The 27,894-nt window shown below is 41.7% G+C and overlaps 1 protein-coding gene across 3 annotated transcripts; it reads left to right on the top strand.

Moving 5' to 3' along the window:
* Positions 1–21,504: 21,504 nt before the first annotated feature.
* KLF4 (Kruppel like factor 4) lies at positions 21,505–27,458 on the top strand. 3 transcript variants are annotated; one of them, XM_043975786.1, is made up of 5 exons: positions 21,505–22,031; positions 22,289–22,409; positions 23,783–24,830; positions 24,930–25,094; positions 26,446–27,458. In XM_043975786.1, the coding sequence occupies exons 1-5, from the start codon at positions 22,027–22,029 to the stop codon at positions 26,619–26,621; spliced, it is 1,515 nt and encodes a 504-aa protein (XP_043831721.1). In that variant the 5' UTR covers positions 21,505–22,026; the 3' UTR covers positions 26,622–27,458. The 3 variants fall into 3 exon arrangements, with proteins under 3 accessions (XP_043831721.1, XP_043831699.1, XP_043831710.1); XM_043975764.1 differs by having other exon boundaries at positions 23,783–25,094; XM_043975775.1 differs by having other exon boundaries at positions 23,783–25,178; positions 26,446–26,535.
* Positions 27,459–27,894: the final 436 nt, after the last annotated feature.

The raw sequence follows: 27,894 nt of genomic DNA, 5'->3' as shown, positions 1-27,894 counted from the left end.
TCCTTTCTTGAGCTGAATTGCCAAGCATTCAAGTCCTGTTGCAATAGGCTGGTCACATAATTCAAATGCCAAATATATATTTCCCTTAAATCCTGTTTTACCAAGAACTCACACAAGGCAAAAGCTCACATGAAAGTCAGAAGAGGTGATACAAGGACACTCTTATTATTTTTTTTTTAAGTGAGGCAATTGGGGTTAACTGACTTGCCCAGGGTCACACAGCTAGTAAGTGTTAGGTGTCTGAGGCCAGCTTTGAACTCAGGTCCTCCTGACTCCAGGGCCGGTGCTCTATCCACCTTATTTTTTTTTAATAAAAGTATTTTATTATTTTCCAGTACATGTAGAAATAGTTTTCAACATTTGTTTATATAAGATTTCCAATTCAAATTTTTCTCCCTCCTTCCCCCCCTCTCCTAGACAGCAGGCAATCTGATATAAGTTATATATACATAATAACATTAAACATATTTCTGCATTAGTCATGTTATACGAGAAGAATCAGAGCACAAAGGAAAAACCTCAAATCAGAAAACCAACAGCACCAAAAATAAAAGAAACAGTATGGTCCAATCAGCACCCATATTCCACAGTTCCTTTTTTTTTTTTTCTGGATTTGGAGAGCCTTTTCCATCATGAGTCCTTTGGAACTTTCTTGTTCCATCGGCTTGGTGAGAAGAACCCAGTCTATCACAGTTGATCAACACATAAAGTTGTGGTAAATGAATGTAATGGAATTCTATTGTTCTGTATTGAGCAGGTGGAGTTCAGAGAAACCTGGAAGGACTTGCATGAACTGATGATGAGTGAGATGAGCAGAACCAGAAGAACATTATACAAGGACACTCTTAAGGTCTCTCTGAAGAACTTTAGTATCAATTGTGAGACATGAGAGATGCTAGCACAGGGCTGCCCAGCATGACCTGCCCACATCAAAGAAGGTGCTGTGTTCTATGAGCAAAGCAGAATTGCAGAAGCACAAAGGAAATGTGAAATGTGCAAACTTAGGGACATCTCCTTCCCAAATATTCAAATGGACTATTTGTGCCTGACCTATATTAGAGCCTTCCAACCTTGTATAGGTGTGGTCAGCCATAATAAAATACACTGTACCTTGACCCCAAGCTCCTGGTGTCATTTTTTTTTCCCTATCTGAAAAGTATTTTATTATTTTCCAGTTACATGTAAAGTTAGTTTCCAACATTTGTTTTTATAACATTGAGTTCCAACTATTTCTTCCTCCCCTCCCCCCACCAGAAAGCAATATGATATAGGTTATATATATACAATCACATTAAACATATTTCTGCATTAGTCATGTTGTGAAGGAAGAATCAGAACAAAAGGGAAAAAGCTCAAAAAAAAAGGAAAAAAACCAAAAAAGTAGAAAACAGTACAGTTCAATCTGCATTCAGAATCCACAGTTCTTTTTTCTGGATGTGGACAGCATTTTCTACCATGAGTCCTTTGGAATTGTCTTGGATCATTGTATTGCTTAGAAGAGCTAAGTCTATCACTGTTCATCATCACACACTATTGCTGTTACTGTGTACAATGTTCTCTTGGTTCTGCTCACTTCACTCTGCATCAGTCCACTTAAGTATTTCCAGGTTTTTCTGAAATCTGCCTGCTTATCATTTCTTATAGCATAATAGTATTCCATTATTCATATACCACAACTTGTTTAGCCATTCCCCAATTGATGGGCATCCCCTCAATTTCCAATTCTTCGCCACCACAAAGAGAGCTGCTAGAAATATTTTTGTACATGTGGGTCCTTTTCCCTTTTTTATGATCTCTTTGGGATACAGACCTAGTAGTGGTATTACTGGAAGGGCCTGGCATCATTTTGATCCTCTTCCAGTAAGAAGAACAAACATCACCTAAGAAGGAAATATGCAGAGAGTGACCCACATGAATAGAGTCTGTTTGTCTTCCAAACAAAATACAGTAGAAGATACTTGAATCCCACACACTTAAAAAGGGGAAAAATCAAAATGAGAGGGAAAAGCTATTCTATTGGCAAGCCTCTTAAGAGAGATTTGCAACTTGCAACAGGCCAAGATAAATTTTTTAAAATTATCCCATGGTAAAGAAATATTGACCATGCCCTGTTAAGAATTTTACCAGCCACCAAAAGGAATAATGTTTGGAGACAAATAAAGGATAAGGGACTACCGATGAAAGGTTCTATAGATCTGGTAGCTGGCAGTTTCACAGAGTTAGGAGGAAAAGAAACCAAAAAAAGAAAGAGGGCTTAATGTTGTATTAAAAGAAAACTGAAGTTGCTTTAAGTCATATTTTTTAATACACTACACCAGTAAAGGGAAAAAAGTTCTTTTTTTGGCTGCTATAATTTCAGAAGAATGGGAGAAAGCTTTAAGCAGAGGAAAGCTCTTAGGGGTTAAAGGTTGTAAATTAGCTGAATTTTTAAATTTCTCTTTTGTGGAGAATGTTATGACTACTATCCATGAAACATCAACTCATCCAGATAATTAAGAAACTAAGTCAGATATCCAGTACGGTGTCAGAGACTGGACTGGAAGTAAGGAATAATAACTTAGTACATTTCAAAGGAAGTAATGTAATCACTGAGTCACAATGCTCTTATGAATGCATTGAATGACCTTAAACAAATCACTTAACCTCTCTGGGTCTTTGTTTTCTTTTGTATAAAATAAAGGGATTGGAATAGATGATCTCTAAGGTCCTTAAAAACTCTAAAAATCTGTGTCTGTGTCTGTGTCTATAGAACTCATGTTATATAGAATAAATGTTGGGCTATAGTGTTCAAATAATTCTATTTTGGGATTGGTAGAGTAGATAGAGCAGTGGACTTGGGGTCAGAAGTGTCTTGGCTCTGTCGCTTATGGTCTAGTTTACTTTGATTATGGTTAATGATGGAGGAAGCCAAAAGGAGTTAACAGATTAAACTGAAGCTTAAATCCTTATTAACAGTAGCTAAAAAGGTTAACAGAGAAACTATGGTTTGTGTTCTTACAGTAAACAAGAGGGTTTGTCCCTATCAACCTTCACCATCAACAGAGACTGTAACTAGGGACCATTAACCATTAATTGCCATTAATATTACTAGATGATAAGACACCTAGAAACCAGATCTTAAGTAAAGAGATATCATAAACACAGAGACCTTCTGGGTCTGACAAATTTAAGTAAGTCTTTAGGAATATGTGAAGAGAAGGCCAAATATGTGTGTGTCTGTGTGTCTGTGGGGGGGGGGGGTATCTTAGGACCCCAGGAAGTCCAAATTAGGACAAGACCTCCCATATACCTCCTTAAGGAGGAGATTAAGATAATGAGCAGATAACCTACTTTTTCTCAGTATAAATATAAACATTTTCATCTCCCAAATTTAGACACCTACCTCCGTTGGGTGCTTCTTCCTGTGACTTCACAGTATTTTAATAAAATCTGGGAAACTGAGTCTTGTGATTCTTTGGGATGCCTCAAGATCCATTGATCAATTAAATCCATCCCTACTCAGTTATGGGTATTGTGCTATCTGGGTCTCAGTTACTTCATCTTTAAAATGGAAATAATAACACGTATACCTATATATATATATATATATACATATATATATATATATATATATATATTTTTTTTTTTTTCCCCCAGGGCAATGAGGGTTAAGTGATTTGCCTAGGGTCGCACAGCTAGTAAGTGTCAAGTGTCTGAGGCTGGATTTGAACTCAGGTACTCCTGACTCCAGGGCCAGTGCTTTATCCACTGTGCCACCTAGCTGCCCCAATATGTGTACCTATATTAAAGAGCTATTGGGAAGATCAAATGAGGCAATAATTTGTATATAGAGAAATATGTATATAGTGTTATATAACTTAATACAAGGTAAACATAATAGATTAAAACCTGGAAAACAAAAATATTTATAGTTATCTAGTCCAATTCACTCTTTTTTTGTTGGCAGTGCTGGTGGTGGTAGTGATTTTGTTTTGTTTTTTGAGACTGAGTTGCCCAGGCTAGAAGTAGTTCATAGGATGATTCCAATACTGATCAGCATGGAAGATTTAACCAGCTCCATTTTTCTAATATAGGCCAGTTTACTGCTCCTTGGGCAACCTGACTGCCCTGAGATGGGAAGGAGGAAGATCTCATTACGTTGGTACCTCTACCTTATTACAGTTTAGATCTCTCAAATTCAAGGGATCTAAAAGCTTCAGCTTCTATCAGCAGCAGCGATCACAGGCCATGTGGGACTAACCCACTCATTTTATGGATGGGGAAATTGAGGCTCAGCAAGTTTTAGAAACTTTCCCCCAAAATAACTAAGATTATAGGCATATGAGGCCAGATTTGAACTGAGGCCAAGCACCAAAGACAAGTATTCTTTCCACTGTAGTATTACTTCCTAAACTTTTTGCAGACATTAACTTAATCCATATGTATGAATGTATGTTATTATTGGTTGGGTTTGGGGTTTTTTGGGGGGGAGGGGCTGGGCAATGAGGGTTAAGTGACTTGCCCAGGGTCACACAGCTAGTTAATGTCAAGTGTCTGAGGCCAGATTTGAACTCAGGTCCTCCTGAATCCAGGACCGGTGCTTTATCCACTGCACCACCTAGCTGCCCCCATGTTATTATTGTTATCATTATTTTCCTCTTGATCCATTATGGAGGCTTCTACCAAGAACTCACTTAAATATCAAACATAGAAACCTTACTTGGCTAGAGTACTGAGCCTGGAGTCAAGAAGACTCATCTTTCTGAGTTCAAATCTGTCCTCAGTCACTTACTAGCTGAGTGACACTGGTCAAGTCACTTAACCCTCTCTTTGCCTCAGTTTCCTCATAATGAGCTGGAAAAGGAAATGGCAAACTGTTCCAGTATCTTTGCCAAGAAAACCCCAAATGGGGTCATGAAGAGTCAGACATTATTGGAAAATGACTGAACAGCAGCAAACTTTAGCATTAATTACTTCTGTACAACTTAAATTTTAAAATGTGTCCAATATCAAAATGTGTCTGAATGTGCCATTTCAGGTGGCAATCCATTTTATAGAATGTCTTTTTTATGACGCAAAAAAGGTAAATAAAGTCGATTTCTAACAGAGGTCCTGAGCTAGCCTTTTAGTGTTCAGCATTTGCTTTATTGAACCCAAGATTGCATCTGAGTTTGGTGCCTACCCTTTCTCCACCCTACTTCCTTTTCATCCCCCAGTGAAGTCATAATGCTATGCTTACTCCATCTGTCTATTGACATGGAGATGAATGTGAGTCACAAATCTAACAGGATAACTTAGCAGCAGTGTGATCTGCTGGAAAATCTGCCCTCATCTGAAAGTTGATCTTGAAAAGTGGTTTGAACACAATGTATATGCTTCTTTTTCAACATGTAGTTCTAGTTATTTTACTTTTCTCTCTCCTACATTCAGTGCTACTGAATGATACCTACATTTTATTCAATATCTAGATGGAGGTTTTTTTTCCCTCTCTTCTTGCAGACTAGAACATCTAAGAAAAATAGTCCTAACACAATGACCTAATTCACATTTAAATTTGTTGTGTATTTCTAAACTGTGAGGTGCTAATGCTTAGCACAACAAAGAAGTTTGACTAACAATCATTATTTTAATTGCATTCAATCTTTACCCACATGGGATGCCTGGAATAACAGAATATACTTTGTGAAAGACCATTTCAAAGAAGCTTTGTGATTTTTTTGCCAGGTTCAAGGAGCTTTCAGAGTTGGGAACTGTTGCAGTCTCCAGCTGGTCCTAGAAATAGTTCTCTACAATAAAGGTGAAGAAAAAGATTAACTGAACTGGGAGCCAAGACACCTGGAAGCTACTTCTAGTTCACACACTAATTGATCATCTTGTTGAATGATTCTTTGCCTCAGTTTCACTATCTGGCAAGTGGGAGTAATAGTCTCTTACAGATTTGTAGGCAATAATGGATGTGAACATGCTCTGAATACAGAAGAATGAAACAGATTTGTCAAACACTTATGATATGAAAAAGGATTGTGTTAACTTTATACAGAAATAAATAAGACATAGAGTTCATTCTTGAGGAATTTAGAATCTAATTATCCAATAAAAATGCTTAAATAAATATTGTTGTTGTTCAGTCATTTCAGTCGTGGGGACTCTTCATGACCATATTCAGAGTTTTCTTGGCAAAGATACTGGGAATGGTTTGCCATTTTCTTCTCCAGATTACTTTACAGATGAGGAAACTGAGGCAAACAGGATTGAGTGACTTGCCTAGGGTCACACAGCTAGTTAAGTGTCCGAGGCCAGATTTTAATTCAGGCATGGCACTCTATCCATTATGCCACCTAACTGCCCTTTAAGTAAACATAATGTATTATTACTACCACCGCTGCCACTGCTGCTGCCTCTGCTGCCAGTGTCACCACCACCACCACCACCATCATCATTTCAGGGCTGGTTGGTATGGATAGAGCACCAGACCAGGAGTCAAGACAACTATGTGTAGTCATTCCAAGTCTATCATGTGTTATTTAACTCTACCACTTACCTCCATTGGGTCTGTTTTCTCATCTATTAGACTAGATCTGAGGTTAGTCATGCATGACATTTATATGTATTTACATACACACATATGTTTTATGGTAGTCTTGTTTTCCTATAATTATCCTTTCTGGATATCACTTACACACACACACCCCTGAAATGAGCATTTCCTTAGAACAAAGAAAAGGAGCAAAATCACATGACCCTTGGTCTCTGCCTTTAAGGAGCTTACATTCCATCAGGGGACATATCAAATAGATACAAAATAGATACCAGTGTGACCTCCAGCCCAGGCACATCCCCTTCACTCCACCTCCAAGTAATTCTCAATCTCTAGAACTCATGAGGATACTTCAAGGAATGGAAATTTCTTTTTCTCAGTATCTAAAAGGAAGGAGATACATCATCCTCTATTTTCCAGGACCATTATTAGTAGATTCAATTCTTCTGTTTAGAAATTATGGATATGGTTCTAGTTCCCCTTATTTCACTCTGAATCAGTTCTGACAAATTTTCTTGTGTTTCTCTGAATCATTCAGAGTCATAATTTTTTCTGTGGGTAATAATATTAATTTCATTCTTGTACCATGGTCGGTCTAGCTGTTCCCCAATCAGTGAGTGTCCACTTCGTTCCCAGTAATCATAAAAAGTGTTACTATGAATATTTTAGTAAATATGGAACCTTTCTTTATAGCATGACTTACTTGTTCTTAATGAAATATATGCTGACTTGAACTCATCACTATATTTCTTTCTAAGGACTCATAAACTATCCCTTTAATTTCAGGTCCTTAAGAAGCAATTTGGGATTACACCTGTTTATAACATGGGAATTGGTTTTCCTTTCTTTCTCAGAGTGGAGTGGGGGGTGTGGAAAAGCTAGGAGGAAAAGAAGATCATTTGAAAAGAATGAAAATTAATTTTTAAAATAAGCAATTTGGAATTCTGCAAACCAAGTTGCTAAAATGTCCATATCCTTTGACTCAGAGATCTGACTGCTAGGCCTAAGTCCCAAGGAGATTATTTATTTAAAGAAGGGCTCCATATACACCAAAATATTTATGGCAATACTTTTGAAGAATAGGAAACAAAGTAGAAGCATCAATTTGGGGAAAGGCTACATAAATTGTGGCACATAACTGTAATGTAATATCACTGTGCTTTGAAACAAGAAATATGATGAATACAAAGAAGTAGTACAGGGACAGCTAGGTGGCACAGTGGATAAAGCACTGGCCCTGGATTCAGGAGTACCTGAGTTCAAATCCAGCCTCAAACACTTGACACTTACTAGCTGTGTGACCCTGGGCAAGTCACTTAACCCCCATAGCCCTGCAAAAAAAAAAAAAAAAGTAATAGAAAGAATAACATGAACTGATACAAAGTGAAGAAAGCATAGCCAAGAATGTAATATGCACAATGATTAAGCAACATAGATAGAAAGAAAAAAAATAATAAAAAACAACAGCAAATTGCAAAACATAAAGATCAAGTTTGGCCTCAAAGAAGACATAAGAAGAAACCTTTCTCCATTCCTCCTTAGAAGTGCAGTTTGCCAGTGCTGAATTTTCAGAATTTTTTTTTTGATGTTTTAATCAATTTGTTTTTTATATTTTAAAAAATATTTGTTAGTTGAGATGGCTTTCTCAGAGGGGGTAGAAGCAGGAAAATGTAAACAAAATAAAAACAAAAGATATAAAAATTTATTTTTAAAAATAATAATAGTTGTTAAGTTTTTATCAGGGCAGGTAGGTGATACAGTGGATAGAATGCTGGGCCTCAAGTCAGGAAGACTCCTCTTGCTGAGTTCAAATCTGGCCTCAGACACTTACAAACTTTGTGACCCCAGGTAAATAAGTTAGTCTTCTTTACCTCAGTTTCTTCATCTGTAAAATGAGCTTGAGAAGGAAATGGTAAACTACTCTAGTGTCTTTGCCAGGAAAACCCCAAATGGGGTCATGAACAGTTAGACATGACTGAAATGACTGAACAACAAGATACATACACTTAAGTATACATATACATACATATATACGAGCATGTGTTTATGTATATTTGGAATAGTAGTAAAATCAGGAGAGTCTGTGTGGCACAGAGGACAGAAGCCTGGCCTCACTGTGAGGAAGACCTGAATTTAAGTCCTGCTTCTGACCAGTACTAAGTGATAGGATCAGAAAGCTCTTAGCACAGTGCCCAGCACATAATAAGCACTGTATAAATGTTAGCTCTTATTATTATCCAAATAAAGTCATGTCACTTAAAACTTTAGGGGCCAAGACAACTCTCTAAGACTTTATGCCACTTAAGATTTAAAAAAAAAAGACTAACAAAAGCAAAAGCTATCACTTATAACTGGAGAAAGAAGTTAGACCCTATAAGAAATTTAGGTCTACTTTGCTATTTGCTGCTCATGTTGGAAGGAGATGGGATCCCAATCAGACTCAAAGACATTGGATCCCAGTAGTAGTAGTAGTAGTAACAGCAGCAGTGGCAGTAGCAATGGCGGTAGTAGTAGTAGTGGTGGTAGTAGTAGTATTAGTAGTAGTTATAGTTGTAGTAGTAAAGATAATAACTAACATTTATATAGCACTTGCTTTGTGCCAGGCACTGTGCACATTTATTTCATTTGATATTCACAATAATCTTTGGATGTAGATTTTATCATTATACCCATTTTACAGATAACCGAGGCAGAAAGAGGTTAAAGTACCTGAGGCCCGGTCTTCTTGACTCCAGGCCTGGTGATCCATTGTCTTCCCCATCATTAAAAGGGTATATATTTATATCTGGATATCTCTCAGTTTCTTTGACTCCTGTGATGCTGCTTTCCTGGTCCTTCTACCTGCTTAGCCCCTTCCCTCCAGTATCTTTGATGGATCTTCATCCATATCCTACCCCCACCCCCCAGCATTGTCCTAGATCTCTTTTCTTCTGCCTCTACATTTACTCCCTTGGTGCTATTAGAAGTTCCCAAAGGTTCACTCTCATCTCTGTCAATCTCCTTTGGTGGTTCCTGATCCAGACCATGCCTTTTCACCTTGGGTGTCACACAGGGACCTTCTTTTCTTCTCCCTCTATAGTACTTCACTTGGTAACTTCATCAGCTTTCATGGAATCAAATTACCATCTCTATGCTAATGATTTCCAAATCTATCTTGCTTTAACCTCTCTACAGACCTCCAATCTCACTATCTCCAAATGCCTTTCAGATATCTCTAACTGGATTTCTAGGAAACATCTTGAACTCAACAAGTCCAAAACTGAAATCTTTCCCCTAAACCCTCTCTGTCTCCTAATTTCCCTATTACTGTAGAGGGCAGCATCATCCTCCCAGGCACCCAAACTTGCAACCAAGGTATTATCTGTGACTTTTCACTATCTCTCACCTTCCTTATTCAAACTGTTTCCAAGGCCTATCAATTTCACCTTTGTAACCTCTCTTGAATTCTCCCGGCTTCCTTCCTCTGACACTGCTGCCCCCATGGTATAGGCCCTCAGCTCCTGGACTATTACAACACTACTAGTAGGTTTGTTTGCCTCAAGTTTCTTGCCACTACAATCCATCCGACATTCAACCACTAAAGGGATTGTTTTCATTTGCAGTTTCTACCATGTCACCACTTTTCCCACTCAATAAACTCTAGTGGCTCTCTATCACCTTTAGGATTGAATATAGTGGATAGAGCACCGGTCTTGGATTCAGGAGGACCTGAGTTCAAATGCGGCCTCAGACACTTAACACTTACTAGCTGTGTGACCCTGGGCAAGTCACTTAACCCCAATTGCCTCACTAAAAAAAAAAAAAAAGGCCTTCAAAGCCCTTCATAACCTAGCCTCACCAATTCTTTCCTAATCTATCCTCCAACATTCCCAGGCTTTTTACACCTTATTCCCTGCAACATATTCTTGAATCATTGACACTGGCCTCCTTGCTCCTAAAACAAAATAATCCATCTCTCAGCTCTGGAAATTTTCTGTTGTTCTCCATGCCTGGAATGTTCTCCCTCCTCATCTCTGCCTACTCATTCCCATGTCCAAATTAAAATCCCTTTTTCTACAGAATGCCTTCTCCAATGCTTCTTAATTCTAATCTTCTGTTAATTATTTCCTATATATCCTGAATATAGTTTGTTTTTCATATTTGTTTGCATGTTGACTCTCCCATTATATTTTAAGCTCCTTGGGGGCAGGAACTGTCTTTTGCCTCTTTTTGTATCCACAGCATTTAGCACAGTGCCAGACACATAGTAGACACAATAAATGTTTATTGATTGAATGATTAACTCCATGCAGATAACTGCTAAATCTTCCTACCCAGCCCTAAATCTATCAGGTGAATTCCAGGTTCCACACTTCCAACTGTCAGCTGGTCATCTATCTCTACCTTGGATTTCCCAAAGCATCTCAAACGAAATGTGTCCAAAATGAAGCTTATCATCTTTTCCCCTAAACCTTCATGTCCTACTATAGTAAGTTCCCTATTTCTACTGTACCACCATCCTCCCAGTCACCTAGAATGGTAATCCTGGATACACTGTTGAATCCCAGCCCTCAGTCAGTCCCTACTATAAGCCATGGTACTAATGGACCTGGGGTAACTTGAGCTAACCTCCTTCCCCCTGACCATACTGTACTAGCTGCTGTATCATTATGTCTTCCTGCATATATTTCCCTAGTCCCTCTCCTCACCCAGCCTCCACCCCGGTTCAGGCCTTCATCACACCTTGTCTGAATTCTTGTCATGCCTTCTCCATTGATATCTTTACTCCCTGTCTCTACTCTCTTCAAACCACCCCCCAAACACACTCGAGAAACCCACCTATACAGTCTCTGTCTCCACTTCTTTCATTCATTTCTAAACCCTCTGCAATTTGGTTTCAAAACTCATCATTTAATTGAAATTTTACTATCCAAAGTTACTAACAATGTCTTTATTGCACAATCCAGTGATCGACCTCTTCTCAATCTTTCTTCCTGACCTTTCTGCAGCATTTGACACTGTCAATCACCCTTTCCTTCTGCATGTTCTCAACTCTCTAGGTTTTTATGATACTGTTCTCTTCTGGTTCTTATTCTATCCATGCAGCTTATGGTGCCATAGATAGAGTACAGGGTCTGGAGTTACAAAGACTTGAGTTCAAATTTAACTCAGACACTTACTAGCTGTGTGACCCTGGGCAAGTCACTTCACCTCTGTTTGCCTTAATTTCCTCATCTGTTAAAAGGAAAAAAAGAGCACTTACCTTCCAGAGTTGTTGTGAGGATCAAATGGGATACTTAGCATAGTGCAAGAAGGAGAAGGAAGAAGAGGAAAAGGAGGAGGAGGAAGAAGAGGAAAAGGAGAAGGAGGAGAATTAAGAAGAAGCTATCATGGTAATCAAGAGGAGAAAAATGTTGATTATTATTGCCAGCCCAAGAGGCACAGATCTTCTCTTAATGATCTGCCCTGCCAGCCAATATTCCTGTACTATATTTTGGTAGTGAAGAGTAGCCAGTAATCTCCGTCTCCTCATTTCACTGTCTTTCTCAGATCTTCACCACCACCATTGTCCCAGTACCTCATTTTTGATGACCTCCTAAGGTCTCTAAGAGGTTAGTGATTTCTATAAAGTCTCCTCCCAACCTCCACTTAAAAAAAAAAAGTTTCTCAAGACCAAAAGAGTCACACTTAAGTGCTTTATATCTCGGTGGAAATTTAGATTTTGCTAGAGACTTTCTGGCCTACTAACAAATCTCCAGTTTCTATTTGTAATGGAAATCCAAACTAAATGGGTTTTGCATGGGCAGGGCTTCAAGTTGTGATTCTTCTTTGTCTGCACATTCCTTCCAGCTGGATTAGAAACGAGAGATGAAGTATAAATCTGATAATCAGATGAAATTTATCAGTATAAGTAATCACTAAAAACATAAAGGATTCCCATTTGGAATAAAGCCTCTACTTGAATACCCATTAGAATTCTTTGAATTCCTATAAGGTTATGGTAACCTTAAGCATAGAACAATGCCCTATAGACTATTCAAGTTATTGCTGAGGGTAAACTTAATTCAGAGCAAAGGAGGCTAGATTTGGAATAAAAGGACCTGTATTAAAATCCCAGTCCTGCTACTCAATATGTTCTCTGGGCCTCAGTTTCCTCCCTTGTAAAACTATGGGGGGGGAGGCAGCTAGCTGGCACAATGGATAAAACACTGGCCTGAGGAGGACCTAAGTTCAAATCTGACCTCAGACCCTTAACACTAGCTGTGTGACCCTGGGCAAGTCACTTAACCCTCATTTCCCCACAAAAACAAAAACAAAAACAAAACTATCAGGGTTGGACTAAATAACCTATTAGGTCCCTTCAAGCTTTCAATCTATAATCATATGCAATTCTTGCTTTAGAAGTAGGATGAAATCTTTCTTTATGTGTATGAGTATATAGAACTTAAACACCATGCCTCAAAATAAGAGCGTTTGGGGGTAGCTAGGTGGCACAGTGGATAAAGCACTGGCCTTGGATAAAGGAGGACCTGAGTTCAAATCTGGCCTCAGATGCTTGACACTTGCTGGCTGTGTGACCCTGGGCAAGTCACTTAATCCCCATTGCCCTGCCCCCCCCCAAAAAAAGCATTTCCATATACACATCAGAATACCAAAAGGGGATTGTGTAGGAAACCATGAATGCTCATTTCATATTGTATGGAGTTTTTTAAAGAACATAATAAGTTCCACAAACTACTTTCAAAACAATTCTGATTGTCTGAGCTTCTTTCTGAACATTCTCTCTGCATTTTAAAGTATTCGACAGTGCTCTCTTTTTTGATATGACTATTCTCAACCCATGTCTTCTCTAGTCCCATCCCAACCCCATTTAAAAAACTGAGAGAAAAAACAAACCCACTAACAAAGAAGTATATTCTTATTTTTAAATAATGTAATGGCAAGCAATCTGATACATGTTATACATGTGCAATCATGTAAAACATATATCCATATTAGTCATTGAGAACAAGAGAGAGAGAGAATGTTTCAGTTTGTATTCTGACAATATCAGTTCTTTCTCTGGAGTTGCAAATAGCATTCTTCACAAATCCTTTGAGATTGTCTTGGATCATTGTATTGCTGAGAATAGCTTAGTCATTCACAGTTGTTCATCATATGATATTACTATTACTGTGTACAATGTTCTGGTTCTGCTCATTTCACTCTGTGTTAGTTCATGTAAGTTTTTCCAGGTTTTTCTGAAATCATCCTGCTCTTATTTCTTATAACACAATAATATTCAATTACAATCACATACTACAACTTGTTCAGACATTCCACAGTTGATAGGCATCTCCTCAATTTCCAATTCTTTGCCACCACAAAACGAGCTGTTAGAAATGTTTTTGGGGCAGCTAGGTGGCACAGTAGATAGAGCACCAGCCTTGGATTCAGGAGGACCTGAGTTCAAATCTGGCCTCAGACACTAGCTGTGTGACCCTGGGCAAGTCACTTACCCCCATTTACCTCAGTTTCTTCACTTGGAAAAATGAGCTGGAGAAGGAAATGGTAAGCCACTCCAGTATCTTTGCCTAGAAAACCCCATATGAGGTTATGAAGAGTCAGACACAACAGAAAAATGACCGAATAACAACAACCAGTTGGTGGTTGAAGTGGCAAATGACCTTAAGTTTGAAGGGTGAGTGATAGCTATCAAAGAGTTGGAGGTATGGGCATGGATCATGTAAATACAATATATAAACTGAAAAGAAGGCTTAAAGTGAATAAACTTGGGAAGGGGCATGAGGAGTGGGGTAGTACATGAAGTGGAGGAGTGGAAAGTAGAGTTCGACATATTTTTCCTTTCTGCCCCAAAGCTGAGTCATTCAATAGCCCAAAACACAGCTAGTATGACAAGGTAGCCAAACCATTCAGGCCACTCTTCTTTTTATCCTTCTCTGACTAAAAGGGCCCCCAAAGATAAAATAAACTAGATCTCTGAAATGATAGAGGTCACTTCTTCTAAACTCATGAGTTCATAGTACTTTGGTAGGATGAGAATCTGGTCCAGTTGTTGTTGTTTGTCCTTCATTCCTGAAGAGAACCATGACAGATGTCATGACTTGCAATGAATTGGATTTAAGTGAGGCAGGGCTGTGTAAAGTCAACCAGCCTCACTCTCTCCTCCAGAGCCATCTGGGTCCAGTGTCAAGATATATTATGAGGATGACTGGAGATGGCCCCCTATGTTTTAAGGTAATTGGGGTTAAGTGACTTGTACAGGGTTACAGAGCTGGTAAGTGTCTGAGGTCAGATTTAAATTCAGGTCCCTCCAACTTCAGGGTCAGTGCTCTATTTACTGCACCACCTCAATGCCTGATTCAGTAGTATGACTATAGATAGGAAGGACTGACCCTTTTTAATTGACACTAATCTAATTTTAAAATCTACTTACTATTTTATTTTCTCATTACATCATGAGAAATCCAAATATTGCCTTTTAAAAATTTGTGTCAACAAGGGGTAACTAGATGGCCCTGGAGTTGGGAGGACCTGAGTTCAAATTTGACCTGGCCTCAGAAACTTACTAGCTGTGTGACCCTGGACAAATCATGTAGCCCTGATTGCTTCTCCTCTCTCTCTCTCTCCATTTCTCTGTGTGTGTGTGTGTGTGTGTGTGTGTGTGTGTGTGTGTGTGTGTGTGTGTGTAATATTTTGGATTTTTTTCTTTCCTCATCTCCCCCTCCCCCCATTCCTACAGTTCATAATAAAGATGAACACAATGCTTGTGGAAAACAATCAGCTTCTCCTTAATGAAAAGCATTGTTAATTGTTTTTTTAAATCTTCCGTTAGCTCAGTGTTATAATGTCAAACTGGCAAAAAATAATCTCTTTGTATAGCTTACAAATATATCAGAAAATTAATTACAGAATTGTTGTTTGGTTCTGTTTGGGGGGTTAGGCTGGTTTTGAGAACAGGAGAAGTTGTGTATGTGTCTGTGTCTGTTTTGTCTTCTCTGAATGTCAATCCATAGCTTTCAAATGCTCAAGGTTCTCCTGAAATTCCAGCAAATAAATATATTTACATTGAAAGGTTTCCAGGGCCAGATCCTATCAGAGTTTGAGGTAACCCCAGAAATATGAGGCCACTGAGGAAAATATTTAACATCACTGAGTTTTCAGGCCTTGATAGCCTTCCCAAAGAAAATAATGTGGGCTTTAGGTATATTTAACTTACCTGCTTAGGAAAGCTTAGTTCATCATAAATCAGGAATATTGGAGAAGTTTATTTTCACTATCTAAAAACTTTCTCTTTGAATTTTTTCATTTTTGAACATAGCATTTATTTTTAATTATAGATAATAGCAATAATAATAATAATGAACAGATATGAATTTGAAAATCTTGTCTTTTTTCTTTCACAATTTTAATGTGAGATACAGAAAATATTTGACTAGTATTTCCCAAAGTTTGCATTAATTCATAGATGATATCACATTTTCGTTTTTTGAAGGGAAATATACATTGATATATACAAGGGTCCCAAAGATCTTAGTGCAGTTTTAAGCTATTAAATTAACAGTGTATGTGTACAAAAAGGTACATATATACATATATGTATAATATTAAATATGTGTGTGTGTGTGTGTGTGTGTATAAACCTTTAAAAATCATGTTTGGTCTCCTCAGGTATTTTATGTTTAATGATCCATGTACATATTGCCTCTTCTCCCCAATGAGAATATAAACTCTTTGAAATCGGGGACTATTGGAGGATTTGGTTTTTCCTTAATAAATGCTTTTTGAATTAAACCAAAATGATCTGTCAAACTTCCAAAACAGTGGTGGGGAGGGGGTAGGCTTAAAAATGACATTTTTTTAAAGTAACAGCTAAAAAGTCTATGAGATTATTTCATAGTTTGTCTTAAATGTCTCAATGTACAGGGTATCCAAGAAGAATCCTTCCTTCCAAATGACTATTCAGATGTCTTAAGGAAATTTCAGATCCCCTCAAAAAGCTTAGCTCTTTGATAAGGCACAATTAGCCTGGCTCTGGGTACTTCTTTGAAAAGATTTAAGGATGATTGATTGAAGGTAAGTACATGCACCTTCAACAGAAGTCTGGACTTGGACTTTTAAGGGAAAGAAGATACACAGTGACAAATAGAACTAGGGAGCTTGAAACAGAAACATAGAAAGTAGAGCAACTACTTAGAAACTCAAAGTGTTTTCCTTACTGTAGGAAGGCCTATATATATCCATGCTCTTTCCATCAAAAATACGGTCCTACACATGTTAAGAGTTGAAAACAAAGGAAGATAAGTAATAAGTTATTGGTCCCGGCAAATGAGTTACAGGACATATGATTAACAGCCCTGGAAAAGTTGATACTCCAAGCTTCCTAATTGTAAAGGAAGAGCTGCTAGACCTCACTGTCTGGCTCCACTCATTGTCACCTCTCCTATGCTACACCCCTAATTCTTGATCTGGGAACTCCTCAATCCCTCTGTCACTCCTAAAGTCCTCCATTCCTACTCATATATAGTGATAATCACACCCATAAAACACTCATTCAACAGTTTTCTTTTTTTTTCCTTTTTTTTTGTAGGACAGTGAGGGTCAAGTGACTTGCCCAGGGTCACACAGCTAGTAAGTGTCAAGTGTCTGAGGCCAGATTTGAATTCAGGTCCTCCTGAATCCAGGGCTGGTGCTTTATCCACTGTGCCACCTAGCTGCCCCCCAACAGTTTTCTAAACAGAGGAATATCTATCAAAAAGTAGAATGCATTTCCTCAAAATGTGGCAAGTTTCTCCCTCACTAGAAGTCCATATTGATGCTATTTTCTCACAATGACCACTTGTTAGGGATGGGTAGAGGGGATTTTGGACCGGGTACAAGTTGAATTAAATAGTTTTTGAGGTCTCTTCTAATTCTGAGATACTGGGATTTGGTGAAACCTACTTCCAATGGATACCAGTTTTCTGTTTTCAAGATTCCTGCTAATGACATTTGGCAAAGAAAACTACCATATACTTCACATAAAAGGAGATTAGAGCACCCAAAAAAGTTGGTTGAGTGGATGTAGAAATTTTGATATATTGGTACCTAAGTGATATCTCAAAGGGGCTGTGTCAGTGGCACTACACACTTTAATGGTTACTCATTACTAGTTTCCCTTAAAATCAATTTAAATCCTCGAAGCCAAATGTTGCCTTCATTTTCTTACTTCACAGCCTTCCCTGACGTCAATGGGAGTTGTACTCTAGTATCTTAGGCCAGGATTTGGCCCAGGTACCCTCAATGCATGTTTTATGTACAGATGCACACACATCTTCTTCAATTTGAAATATTTATATAGCTTCCTCAGTGTATCATTACCCTTGACGTCTGCACATTAATCCCCCAGCACTGTTTTCCATCACATCTTCTGCCAAGCAATGTAATTTGGGCTAAAAAAAAATCTATTTTATAGCTCCAAGGACATTCATAATTAACATCCATACCACAAAACTTGTAATATCAGTTTGCTGAAATAAAGTCACCACTGAGCATTTAATTCTTCTTTAAAGGGTGTCTTTTATTATTATTATTTTAGAGTTCAATTTAGTCATCAAAGGTTTACTCATCCTCATGTTTATAAATTATATAGGGCAGGGATTTAGCTCTTCTGGACTTACCTGTTTTTGAAGGGCTCATAACCCTGTTGGGGCACCTGGGACCTGCCTTAAAAGAAGATGATTTGTGAACTCTAAAATCCTTAGCCCTTTCAAAAATCCACATCTAATAATCAAGATTTTCCCTGATGATACAATCTGCTGGGTAATCAAATAGCTGACTGGCAAGAATCGACAGCTGCTTTCTCCCTATCCACCCCCCCCCCCCAACCCATCCCCAACACAGTTACCAAACAAAGCTATATCAGAAGTCTAGGGTTGCTTTTTTTTTTTTTTTTGAGTTTACAAATCATGTCTGTAGCAGTCTGAAGCAAAATCAGGTATGTTCTTTCACAGGGAGGACCTGTCTAGGACAAAAGGCCAAAGAATACAAAATCACCAGGCTCTAGCTACTCCAGTCAGGAATTTCAAGTCTTGTCTTCTGTGTTTACATTCCAAGGGCTAATGCTGACAATCAAGGACTTTTCCAAGTTCATCAGTGCTTTGGAACTTTGAACTTGGAAAAGTGTTCCTATTGGCTCTTAAAGGACAATTTTTCTATGCTTTCTAGAAACCCTAGGAATTTCAAGAAGCTTTCTACATTCACTCTGAAAAAGATTCAGTGTCTTCCCTTCTCCAAGCCACTGTACCTTTGGAGAATAGTCAGATTTCTTTGTTTGTTTGTTTTTTGTTTGTTTTGCGGGGCAATGGGGGTTAAGTGACTTGCCCAGGGTCACACAGCTAGTAAGTGTCAAGTGTCTGAGGCTGGATTTGAACTCAGGTACTCCTGAATCCAGGGCCGGTGCTTTATCCACTGAGTCACCTAGCCGCCCCCAGATTTCTAATAAATGATCGTCTCTTATCCACATTCTCAATCAATGACTGCTGAATTCTAGAGAGCTTAAGCTCATACAAACAACTTTAAGCCTATCCATACTCTTACCTCGCAAACATTATACTTCCCACTGGAGCCACATGTATGTCCCAGGAATATAACTTGATGACACAATTAGTACACAAAAATCCTCCTAAAGATCATCTAAGAGTGCTGAACCTACCTACAGAGATCCCAGTGGCTGGCAGAAGAAAATTGTGCAGAGAATAGTGAATTCCAGGAATGCTTCTGTGGTTCAGTGGGAAAACAAAGGTAGCAAGTATTAGAAGGAAACCCAATAGGTACAAGAATTCTAGGATAAAAAGTAAGCAGGTGACAATACAACAAAACGCAACAAAAGTTGAGGGTGATCTCATCTTTTGCTATGTGTTACACTAAAACCCTTTAGAATTTGTTTTATTTTTTTTAATTGGACTTCTGCCAGCTATTTATTTACAATCTGTTGTTAGGGGGTTAACTGCAAAAGAGAAGTGAATTCGCCTATGTTTGGCATGTCAGGGGCAGCCAGCGAGCACTTGGGGGCAGCCCGTAGACAGAGCAGACCATAAATAAATGAATAAATAAATAACTAGACTGTTTAAAGAAAAGGATGCTAGCGAATACATTTCCTGCCTGGAAAATTACTGATCACACCCAGAGAAGAGGCAGTCGGAGCGGCAGAAATAACGATCTCGTTTTCCTTTTCTTCTTGTGGTCTGCGTGAACTTTTCCTTCTTCCTTGGATGGCTGATTTTGCTTGTTGGCATTGCCGCCCGAGGCAGGCTGCTATCACTGACAGAGCAGTTATCCAGTCTTTCAAAATCAAATTCTTCTTATTTATTTCATTGAAACAACTTCTGGCAGCTTCCAGTGACAGGGTCCTTGAAAGGACTGACCTGGAGAGTGAGGAATTTCGGGGGCCACTTTCCATTTTCGCCAGGGAGTTCACTCCTCTGTGTGACTCAGTTTCCTCATCTCTAAAGTGAAAAGAATAGTTTTGCTTGTAAAGTGCTTTGTGATGCTTGGGTGAAAGGCATTTCATGAACCACAGTTGTCCTCCCTACTCTCGTACACACCTTAATGAATAAATCATTTCCTTTCTCTCCATGCTTAAATGTGTATACATGCTCTTCAAAATGCCTGTTTCCAATTTCCCCTTTTCCTATTTCAAGACACAGCTATCTCCTATGCTTCTCAAGATGTCATAGAAGGAATTCCTACTCAGGTGTGGTTGGGACTAGATGACACTCTAGGACTAGATGACAACTGGGACAAGACGATCCCTTCAGACTCTGAGTTTCTGCGACTCTGGGTTGCTCCCGGGCACCCAGGGGACACACTGACAAGGATTAAACGTTACGCACTCCCCAAGAGAGAAACGAGTGACCAACAGCAAAGCAATTTACCGAGCAAACAAATGAAAAAAAACTCATATCTCCTTCAATCATGAAGGGTAAGTTGTTTTGTTTTGGTGGGGGGTGGGGGAGAGTTGCGGGGAGGGTAACGAAATGAATCACACGAGTGTGACGGTTCTCTATACAGATAGCACGGATGTCTTGTGTGTGCGCGAGCTACAGACGTGTGTGAGTGTGTGTGAGTGTGTATGTGTGTGTGTGTATGTACTCGCGCAGGAATGGGCATCTTGGCTATATACAAAAGTCCAACTTAGGGGGCGACAGGCGTGGGCGCACTCGCTCCGGCTGCCCGTCTAAAATCAGAGTCTGAATGAAGAACAAGGGGAGTTAGAGAAGGGGAGGGGGGAGGACGTGAGTTTATGCGGTCTTGGGTGATTTGCTCCTTAAATATTGCCCCACGGGAGAAGTGGCACTCTCTCCTCCGCACCTCCACCCCGCCCCCCCTCCGCCCCTCCAGGACGGGGCTGGGGCTGTAGCCCGGCTGCCGGCCGCCGTCAGAGTTCCCTGCCTCCCTCCCCTCGCTAACTCGCTCGCTCTCTCTCTTGCTTGCTCCGGAGCCGCTGGCGTCAGAGCTGCTGCCTGCAAGCCAGCTGCTGCACTGGCGTCACGCGTCCAGCCCCTAGCTCGCACCTCCCCCACTCCCACGTGTTCACAGTTTGTTTATTTAGCTCCAATGGCAACGGAGTGGGGGGGGGTGAGGGGGAGGCGGCGATGGAAAGGGGGGGCGGGGAGGCGGGGGAAGAGAGAGGAAAGGGGTGGGGCATACTCCTTGATGAGGGAGGAGGAGCATTTTAGAAAGTTATAAGTAAGGTAGGACCTGCTCGGGACTTGACAGTTCCCAACCTTGGAGTAGCCCAAGTGCAGGGCGCGTGCGGGGAGCCGGGGCAGCGGCAGCGGCAGCGGCAGCGACCGAGAGCCCCGCTGAGAAGCTCCCCCCTCCCCCCGCCACCCTCAAGCCCCCTCCTTTTTTCTTAACCCTCTCCCCCCACCCAGGCCCCCCGCCCCTGCCGCCGCCCCACACCTCCCACCCCTCCCATCCGAGCACCCCAGTGCTCCGCCTGCACAGCCTTCTCCATTCAGCAGCCGCGGCTCCCCATGGCAGCGGGGCAGCCATCAACGGCGCGAGCTCGCAGTCCCCGGGAATCGCCTCGCGCCACCGCGAGTCCAGTCCCGCTGTTGACAGCCACCGCCTCCTCTTCCAGCCTGCCTTACCTGGCTGCGTCGTCCCTGTGCGGCATCTCCGGCGGCGGTGGCCCCTGCTAATACCCAAAGGCATCACCCACCCATCCGCAAACAATCTCTGCATCCAGGGCTACCGGCCAAGGAACGGAGGAGCACCCGCGCGTCTGCTTATTAAGGATTTTTTAAAAGTTTACAACTTTTTTCCTGTTTTTAAAAGAATTTTAAAGAATTGTTTCATCTCAAAAATTTTTTAAAGTTCTTGGGAGAGCTGGTTTTTGTTTATTTGGTGTTTTTTTTCTTGGTTTTTATTTTTTACGTTTTTGAATTCTGGGAGATTTTTCTTGTTGTTGTTGCTCGTACTGGGTAACTTGACTGCCCCGACTGCTCCGGGCTCCGGGAGATCTTCCCTTCCCTCCTAGATTAATGAGGTAAGTACGCCGGGCTGCCTGGCCTTGGGAAAGGGGAAGGTGGATGTGAAGAGAAGAGGAAATGGGATCGGTTGCACTTTGGCGTTGCTACTTCTGGCGGGGCGGAGCGGAGCTTGACAAGAGTGGCCGCGGTTGGGAAAGGCGCGCGCGCGTGAGCCTCAGGGCCGGGGCTGATGCTGATCCCTCTGTCGCTGTTCTTCTCTCCCCCCTCCCCCCCTCGCCCCGCTCCCCTTCCCCTTCCCTTGTCTCGATCGTAGGCAGCCACCTGGTGAGTTTGACATGGCTCTCAGCGGCACTCTGCTACCCTCCATCTCCACCTTCGCAGCGGGTACGCCGGGCAAGGAGAAAGTCCTGAGGCAAGCAGGTGCCCCTAACAATGTGAGTATCCCGACCCCCTGCCCTCTTCCCTAATGCTACGGGCCAGGGAAAGGTGCCAGGTGCGCTTTGCAAGCTTGTTTCTGCCGCCACCGCCGCCACTACTACTGGTGCTTCCGAGCAAGTGGGTCTGGTTGGTGGAGAGGAATCGGGGCTCGAGTCCCAAGCCTACCTGAATGCTCAGGATAGCGCCAATGGGAAAGGGGCTTGGCCTTCTGCCGGGGCGCGGCGAGGTTGGCTGGGGCTTTGGGGCATATAGAGAGGAAGCGGGCTAAGCTTGGCAAGGGTTGTCCGCCCAGCGCCCTGGAGGTCCGGCTTTCCCCGGGATCCAGTAGAATAGCCCCGGGTTTGTGAGACTCCAGGGCGGGGGCTGCCTGAGGCCTGTGGGGCTCCCCCCCCCCAATCTCCCCAGTCCCTCTTAGTAAGCCCCGCCTCCGAGGGTCTCTAGCTAAGGGGTGGAGTGGGGGTGGGGGGCGTAGTACAGAGCTACATTCGACCCGCTGTCAGGGCCGCGGAAAGACCCTACTCTGTGTGTGCGTGTGTTTGTGTGTGCGTGCGTGCGTGTGTGTGTGTGTGTGTGTGTGTGTGTGTGTGTGTGTGGTCTGAGCCCATATACGAATAAGTGACACTATTACTTTGCCGGTATAAGTGCATGTACGCGTCTCTGAGCGTATGCCGTGGGTATTTATACAGGACGGGCGTAGTGAGACTTCCCCAGTGCCCTGCACACAAGTCATCGGTGCAGTGCTCCGTAGGCGTGAAACGAAAGGTAGTTAGGTCAGCTCCCAAACCCCGGAGCAGAGAGGGGAGCCGAGCCTTGCCGAGCCCCAGGGAGCACGAAACTGGGCGCAGAAGGGTCCGTGTCCGTGCAAGCCCGAACCCAAAAGGCTACGGGATGCTGGTGGCCCTCGGGTGGACAAGAAAACTTACTCCTTATGTCACGGAAGGTTAGAGCAAGGGAGAGCCGAGGCGGGAGTAGATCTTTGTACACCCCGGCCCTCCGCCCGGATGTTGACTCGGGCCGCGGCTGCTGTGAGTGCCCTCGGTTTTCGAGGTGCCAGGGAATTCCCACTAGCTGCTAGGACTAGGAACAAGCCTAATTATTTTATGTACCCTCATTTCTCCGGGGAGGTGGGCAAAGAGAAAGAGCGAGAGAAGAGGCAGAAGGTGTTATCTTGCTTCTAAGGCTGGGGGCGCAAAGTTGATCCAAGGGAATCCCGTCCCCTGGCGGGCCAGAGTTGGAGGGCGCGGTCGCGCCTCCCCAGGGACAGCAGTGAAATGTAGGCTTTGGCGTTCAGTGCGCGTTTGTGGGTCTGGGACCGACGGGGCCAGGGGTGGTCAGTAACGCGCGCCTCTTCCTGCCTCTGTTCCCATAGCGGTGGCGGGAGGAGCTGTCCCACATGAAACGCCTTCCTTCAGTGCTCAGCGGCCGCCCCTACGACTTGGCGGCGGCGGCGGCGGTGGCGGCGGCCGACCTGGAGAGCAACGGAGGCAACAACAATCCTGCGCTCCTGGCCAGACGAGAGGCTGAGGAGTTCAACGATTTGCTGGACTTTGATTTTATTCTTTCCAACTCCCTGATCCACCAGGAACCAGCCACGGCAGCCGTGGTGTCCTCAGCCTCAGCGTCCGCCTCCGCCTCGTCCTCCCCTTCGAGCAGCGGCCCTACGAGCGCTCCCCCAGCCAACTGCAGCTTCACTTACCAGCTGCGGGGTGCTGGGGACCCGGGAGGGGCGTCTGGAGGCCCGACCACTCCGGGCGGAAGCAGCAACAGCACCAGCAACGGTGGGGGCGGCGGCCTTCTTTACATCCGGGAACCTGCACCCCCTCCGGCCGCCCCCTTTAACCTGGCCGACATCAATGACGTGTCTCCCTCAGGTGGATTTGTAGCCGAGCTCATGCGACCTGACTTGGACCCTGTGTATATTCAACAACAGCAGCTTCCGGGTGGCAGCCTGCACGGGAAATTTGTTGTGAAAGCCACCTTGAACATGGGGGAGTACAATGGTCAGTCTATCATCAGTGTTAACAAAGGCAACCCCTCCTCTTGCAGCCCAGACGGCAGCCACCCTGTGGTCGTGGCCCCCTATAGCACAGGGCCTCGGATGTGTCCCAAGATCAAGCAAGAGGCCGTCTCCTCTTGCACTATCGGCAGGCCTATGGAGGCCCACCTGGGCAGTGGCCCACCTCTCAGCAATGGCCAAAGAGCGCAGCCCCACGAATTCCCCTTGGGGCGGCCTCTCCCCAGCAGGACTACCCCCTCCTTGACTGCTGAGGAATTGATGAACAGCAGGGACTGCCACCCTTCACCTCAGGGGATAAGCCATCCATTGCCACTACCCCCTGGGTACCACCCTGGACCCAACTATCCTCCTTTCCTGCCGGACCAGCTGCAGCCCCAGGTTACTCCACTCCAATATCAAGGTCAGTCTAAGGGTTATATGGCTCTCATCGAAGAGCTTTCTTTAACAGGTCGTCCTTTGGTACAAGGAGTGATGCTGACTCCACCCTCTTCACCTTTAGAGCTTATACCACCCGGGAGTTGCATGCCAGAAGAACCCAAACCCAAGAGAGGGCGCAGGTCATGGCCCAGGAAAAGGACAGCCACCCACACGTGTGATTATGCAGGCTGCGGGAAAACATATACCAAGAGTTCTCATCTCAAGGCACATCTTCGAACCCACACAGGTAGGACATTGGAGAAAAGAGAGGGGAAATCTCCTGACCTGGCTCATCCAGGTAGGAGTGACAAAGAGTGCACATGCTGAAAAAGTAAGCTTACCCCGTAGTTGTTTTTGCCCTATCCTGATGCTTAAGTTACAGTCAATCACACACTCCTGAACTTTTGGGGGTTTGTTGACATTTTTAAAATTCATGTATAGCTGTTTAATCCTTCCTACTTATGTCTTAAAATGAGTAGTTAGTCTTGATTCCTCTTTCTTAATCTTAACTTGATCCCAATATCATTTTTTGTAATCAAGAAATTGTATCCCTTTAATGCATTGTTATGTCGAATCTTTTTAAAAGGTGATTCAAGCCTTTTGCCCCCCACTAATTTCTAACTGAAACTCTAGTTGCCTCAGACTTTCTAAACTACTCATTTTTCAGTTTTCCTTTGTTTACAAGGTTATATTTCAGCTGGTGTTTATAAGGTTACATTTAAGCTTGAACTGGATTCAACATTATCTATAGGGCAAGATACAAATATTAATTGCTTGCTGTGAAGATTATGGCTTCTTAAAGAATACTTTCTTAGTAATTGTGAACTGATGAAAAGTTTACATTGAAATGTCATTCATAAGTGGCATTCCCAGAAAGTAAGTCAGTATAACTCAGAGTTTAAATTTGAGGAACTTGAAAACAGGCATGGGAGAAAATATACCTCAAGACTCTATTAGACCTAATTCCTACAGGACCTAAATTTATGAAAACTCCCTTGCTTTAGAATAGAGAGGAAGACCTTCAAATTATAGGAAATTAAATTCCTCTTTTTGAAATTTCTGAAGTCTGTGTTGTCCTAAGCCAACCAAACTCAACTTCAAAACGTAATTTCTATCCTGCACCTGGTGTAGTATTAGTTGGATAGCTGGTTATTCTGTATGTATTTGGGGGAGGGAGGAGTGTTATTCAGAATATATAACCTGGAAATTTTGTGAATTGTTCTTAGGTTTAATCTGAGAGAATGATTAAAAACTCCTTGTTTGCAATTTATAATAAAACTAGGACTCATGGTGCTTTTTCCTAGAAGTGAGTGTATGTATTAAGTTTTGAAAAGGTAGAATAGGATATGTGAATAAGGTTACATCATATCATGACAAGCATAGGATAGAAACTTTTAAGAAAACTTGCTTCTTACTTGCTAAGGGACAAGCCTTTATTGTCTATGTTTAGAAAAAGAAGCCTTTAATTCTGAGTAGATGATTTCTTCATGCCTTCTTCCAAACTAGTTCAGCAATTTCCTGTCTAAGACAGATTGAAAGTAGATCACCTTTCAATCATTGAATTCACATTATTGATTTAAAATCTGTTCTTTTAATAGGTGAGAAGCCTTATCACTGTGACTGGGAGGGCTGTGGATGGAAATTTGCCCGCTCTGATGAACTTACCCGCCACTACAGGAAACACACTGGTCAACGCCCGTTCCAGTGCCAGAAATGTGACCGAGCATTTTCCAGGTCTGACCACCTTGCCTTACACATGAAGAGGCATTTTTAATCCAAAGCAGAGGATTTTTACCCATACTGCCATATGAGATTCAGTATTCACATGACTGTCTTCCTACTGAGGGAGGAACCCAGCTAAAGCACTATATACACGGAATCATGGTAAAACAAGTCTTCCAAAGAGTCAAAAGAAAATGGATAATCAGGAGAAATGAGGAACTTAAATCAAAGGACAGATTTGTGGTGTGTGACTGGATCTTATCATTCCATTTCTGAATCCAACTTGAATACGCCTGGATTACAAGATGCCAAGGGGTGACTGGAAGTCACGGATATCAGGGTTAAATGGATTGTGTATGGGGGAGGGGAGCCTACATTCCCTTGAATTGTGTTTCAATGCAATATAAGTATAAAGATCATCTTGTATTTTTTGCCTTCTAAAAGCCATTATTATGTTAGAAGAGGAAGAAATTCAGGTACAGAAAATGTTTTGAAAGCCTAATTGATGGTGCTTAGTGACTGTTGGTTCTAAAGGTACCAAAAAAAGGAAGCCAAAGTTCTCAAACTGCTGCATATTTGACAAGGAAATATATTTTTGTCTTCCGATCTACATTTATGACCTAAGTCAGGTAAATAAACCTGGTTTATTTCTTAAAAATTTATGCAGACAGTCTATAATGCACTGTGGTTTCAATGTGCAATAAATGTAATGTTTTATCCCCAACTATGCCTTAAGTAGAACAAATGTTTTTCTATAGTTCTTTACCTAATAAATATGTAATATAAATTTAAGCAAACTTCTATTTTGTATATTTGTAAACTACAAAGTAAAATGAACATTTTGTTGGAGTTTGTATTTTGCATACTCGAGTTGAGAATTAAGTTTTAAATAAACCTATAATATTTTAAATGAATGACTGTTCCATTATTTTTTTCTGGGCCTGTAATTATGTGACAGAAAAATTGAAAATTCTGTTTTAAGTATGTAGTATACCTTTTTGCTTAAGTTCTCTGGGACATAATTTCATTTTGTAAAGGCCCCCTTCACCTTGATCTGTAAATTTGACTAGTTCTGACTCAGTAAGGTACCACTTTGGTTCTTTCCAAATAGATCTAAAAACTGTAATGGGTCTATTTAATTCTTGCATGCCTTTTGGATTAATTGGCAAAATAATCTCTTGAATTTCATCTAGATTACAATAAGTGACTTTTACGTCAAATAGGTTGCCTTAAAGGAATTCTGGCATTTCAGTTTGACCCAGAGCACAAACTTTTGATCCTTTCCATAGGGAACATTTATTTGCTCCTGTTCAGCCTTCGTTATT

This window comes from Dromiciops gliroides, chromosome 1 (genome assembly GCF_019393635.1).
Source record: "Dromiciops gliroides isolate mDroGli1 chromosome 1, mDroGli1.pri, whole genome shotgun sequence".
In the NCBI taxonomy this organism is placed as follows: domain Eukaryota; kingdom Metazoa; phylum Chordata; class Mammalia; order Microbiotheria; family Microbiotheriidae; genus Dromiciops; species Dromiciops gliroides.
Note: the sequence above shows the minus strand (reverse complement) of the source record. Positions and strands in the feature narration are given on the sequence as shown.

What these genes read in the sequence shown, in the direction of transcription:
- KLF4 (XM_043975764.1), top strand. An exon ending in AAGCAGGTGCCCCTAACAAT is followed by an intron (nt 22,410 to 23,782) that starts GTGAGTATCCCG and finishes CTGTTCCCATAG; the next exon opens with CGGTGGCGGGAGGAGCTGTC. An exon ending in ACATCTTCGAACCCACACAG is followed by an intron (nt 25,095 to 26,445) that starts GTAGGACATTGG and finishes TTCTTTTAATAG; the next exon opens with GTGAGAAGCCTTATCACTGT.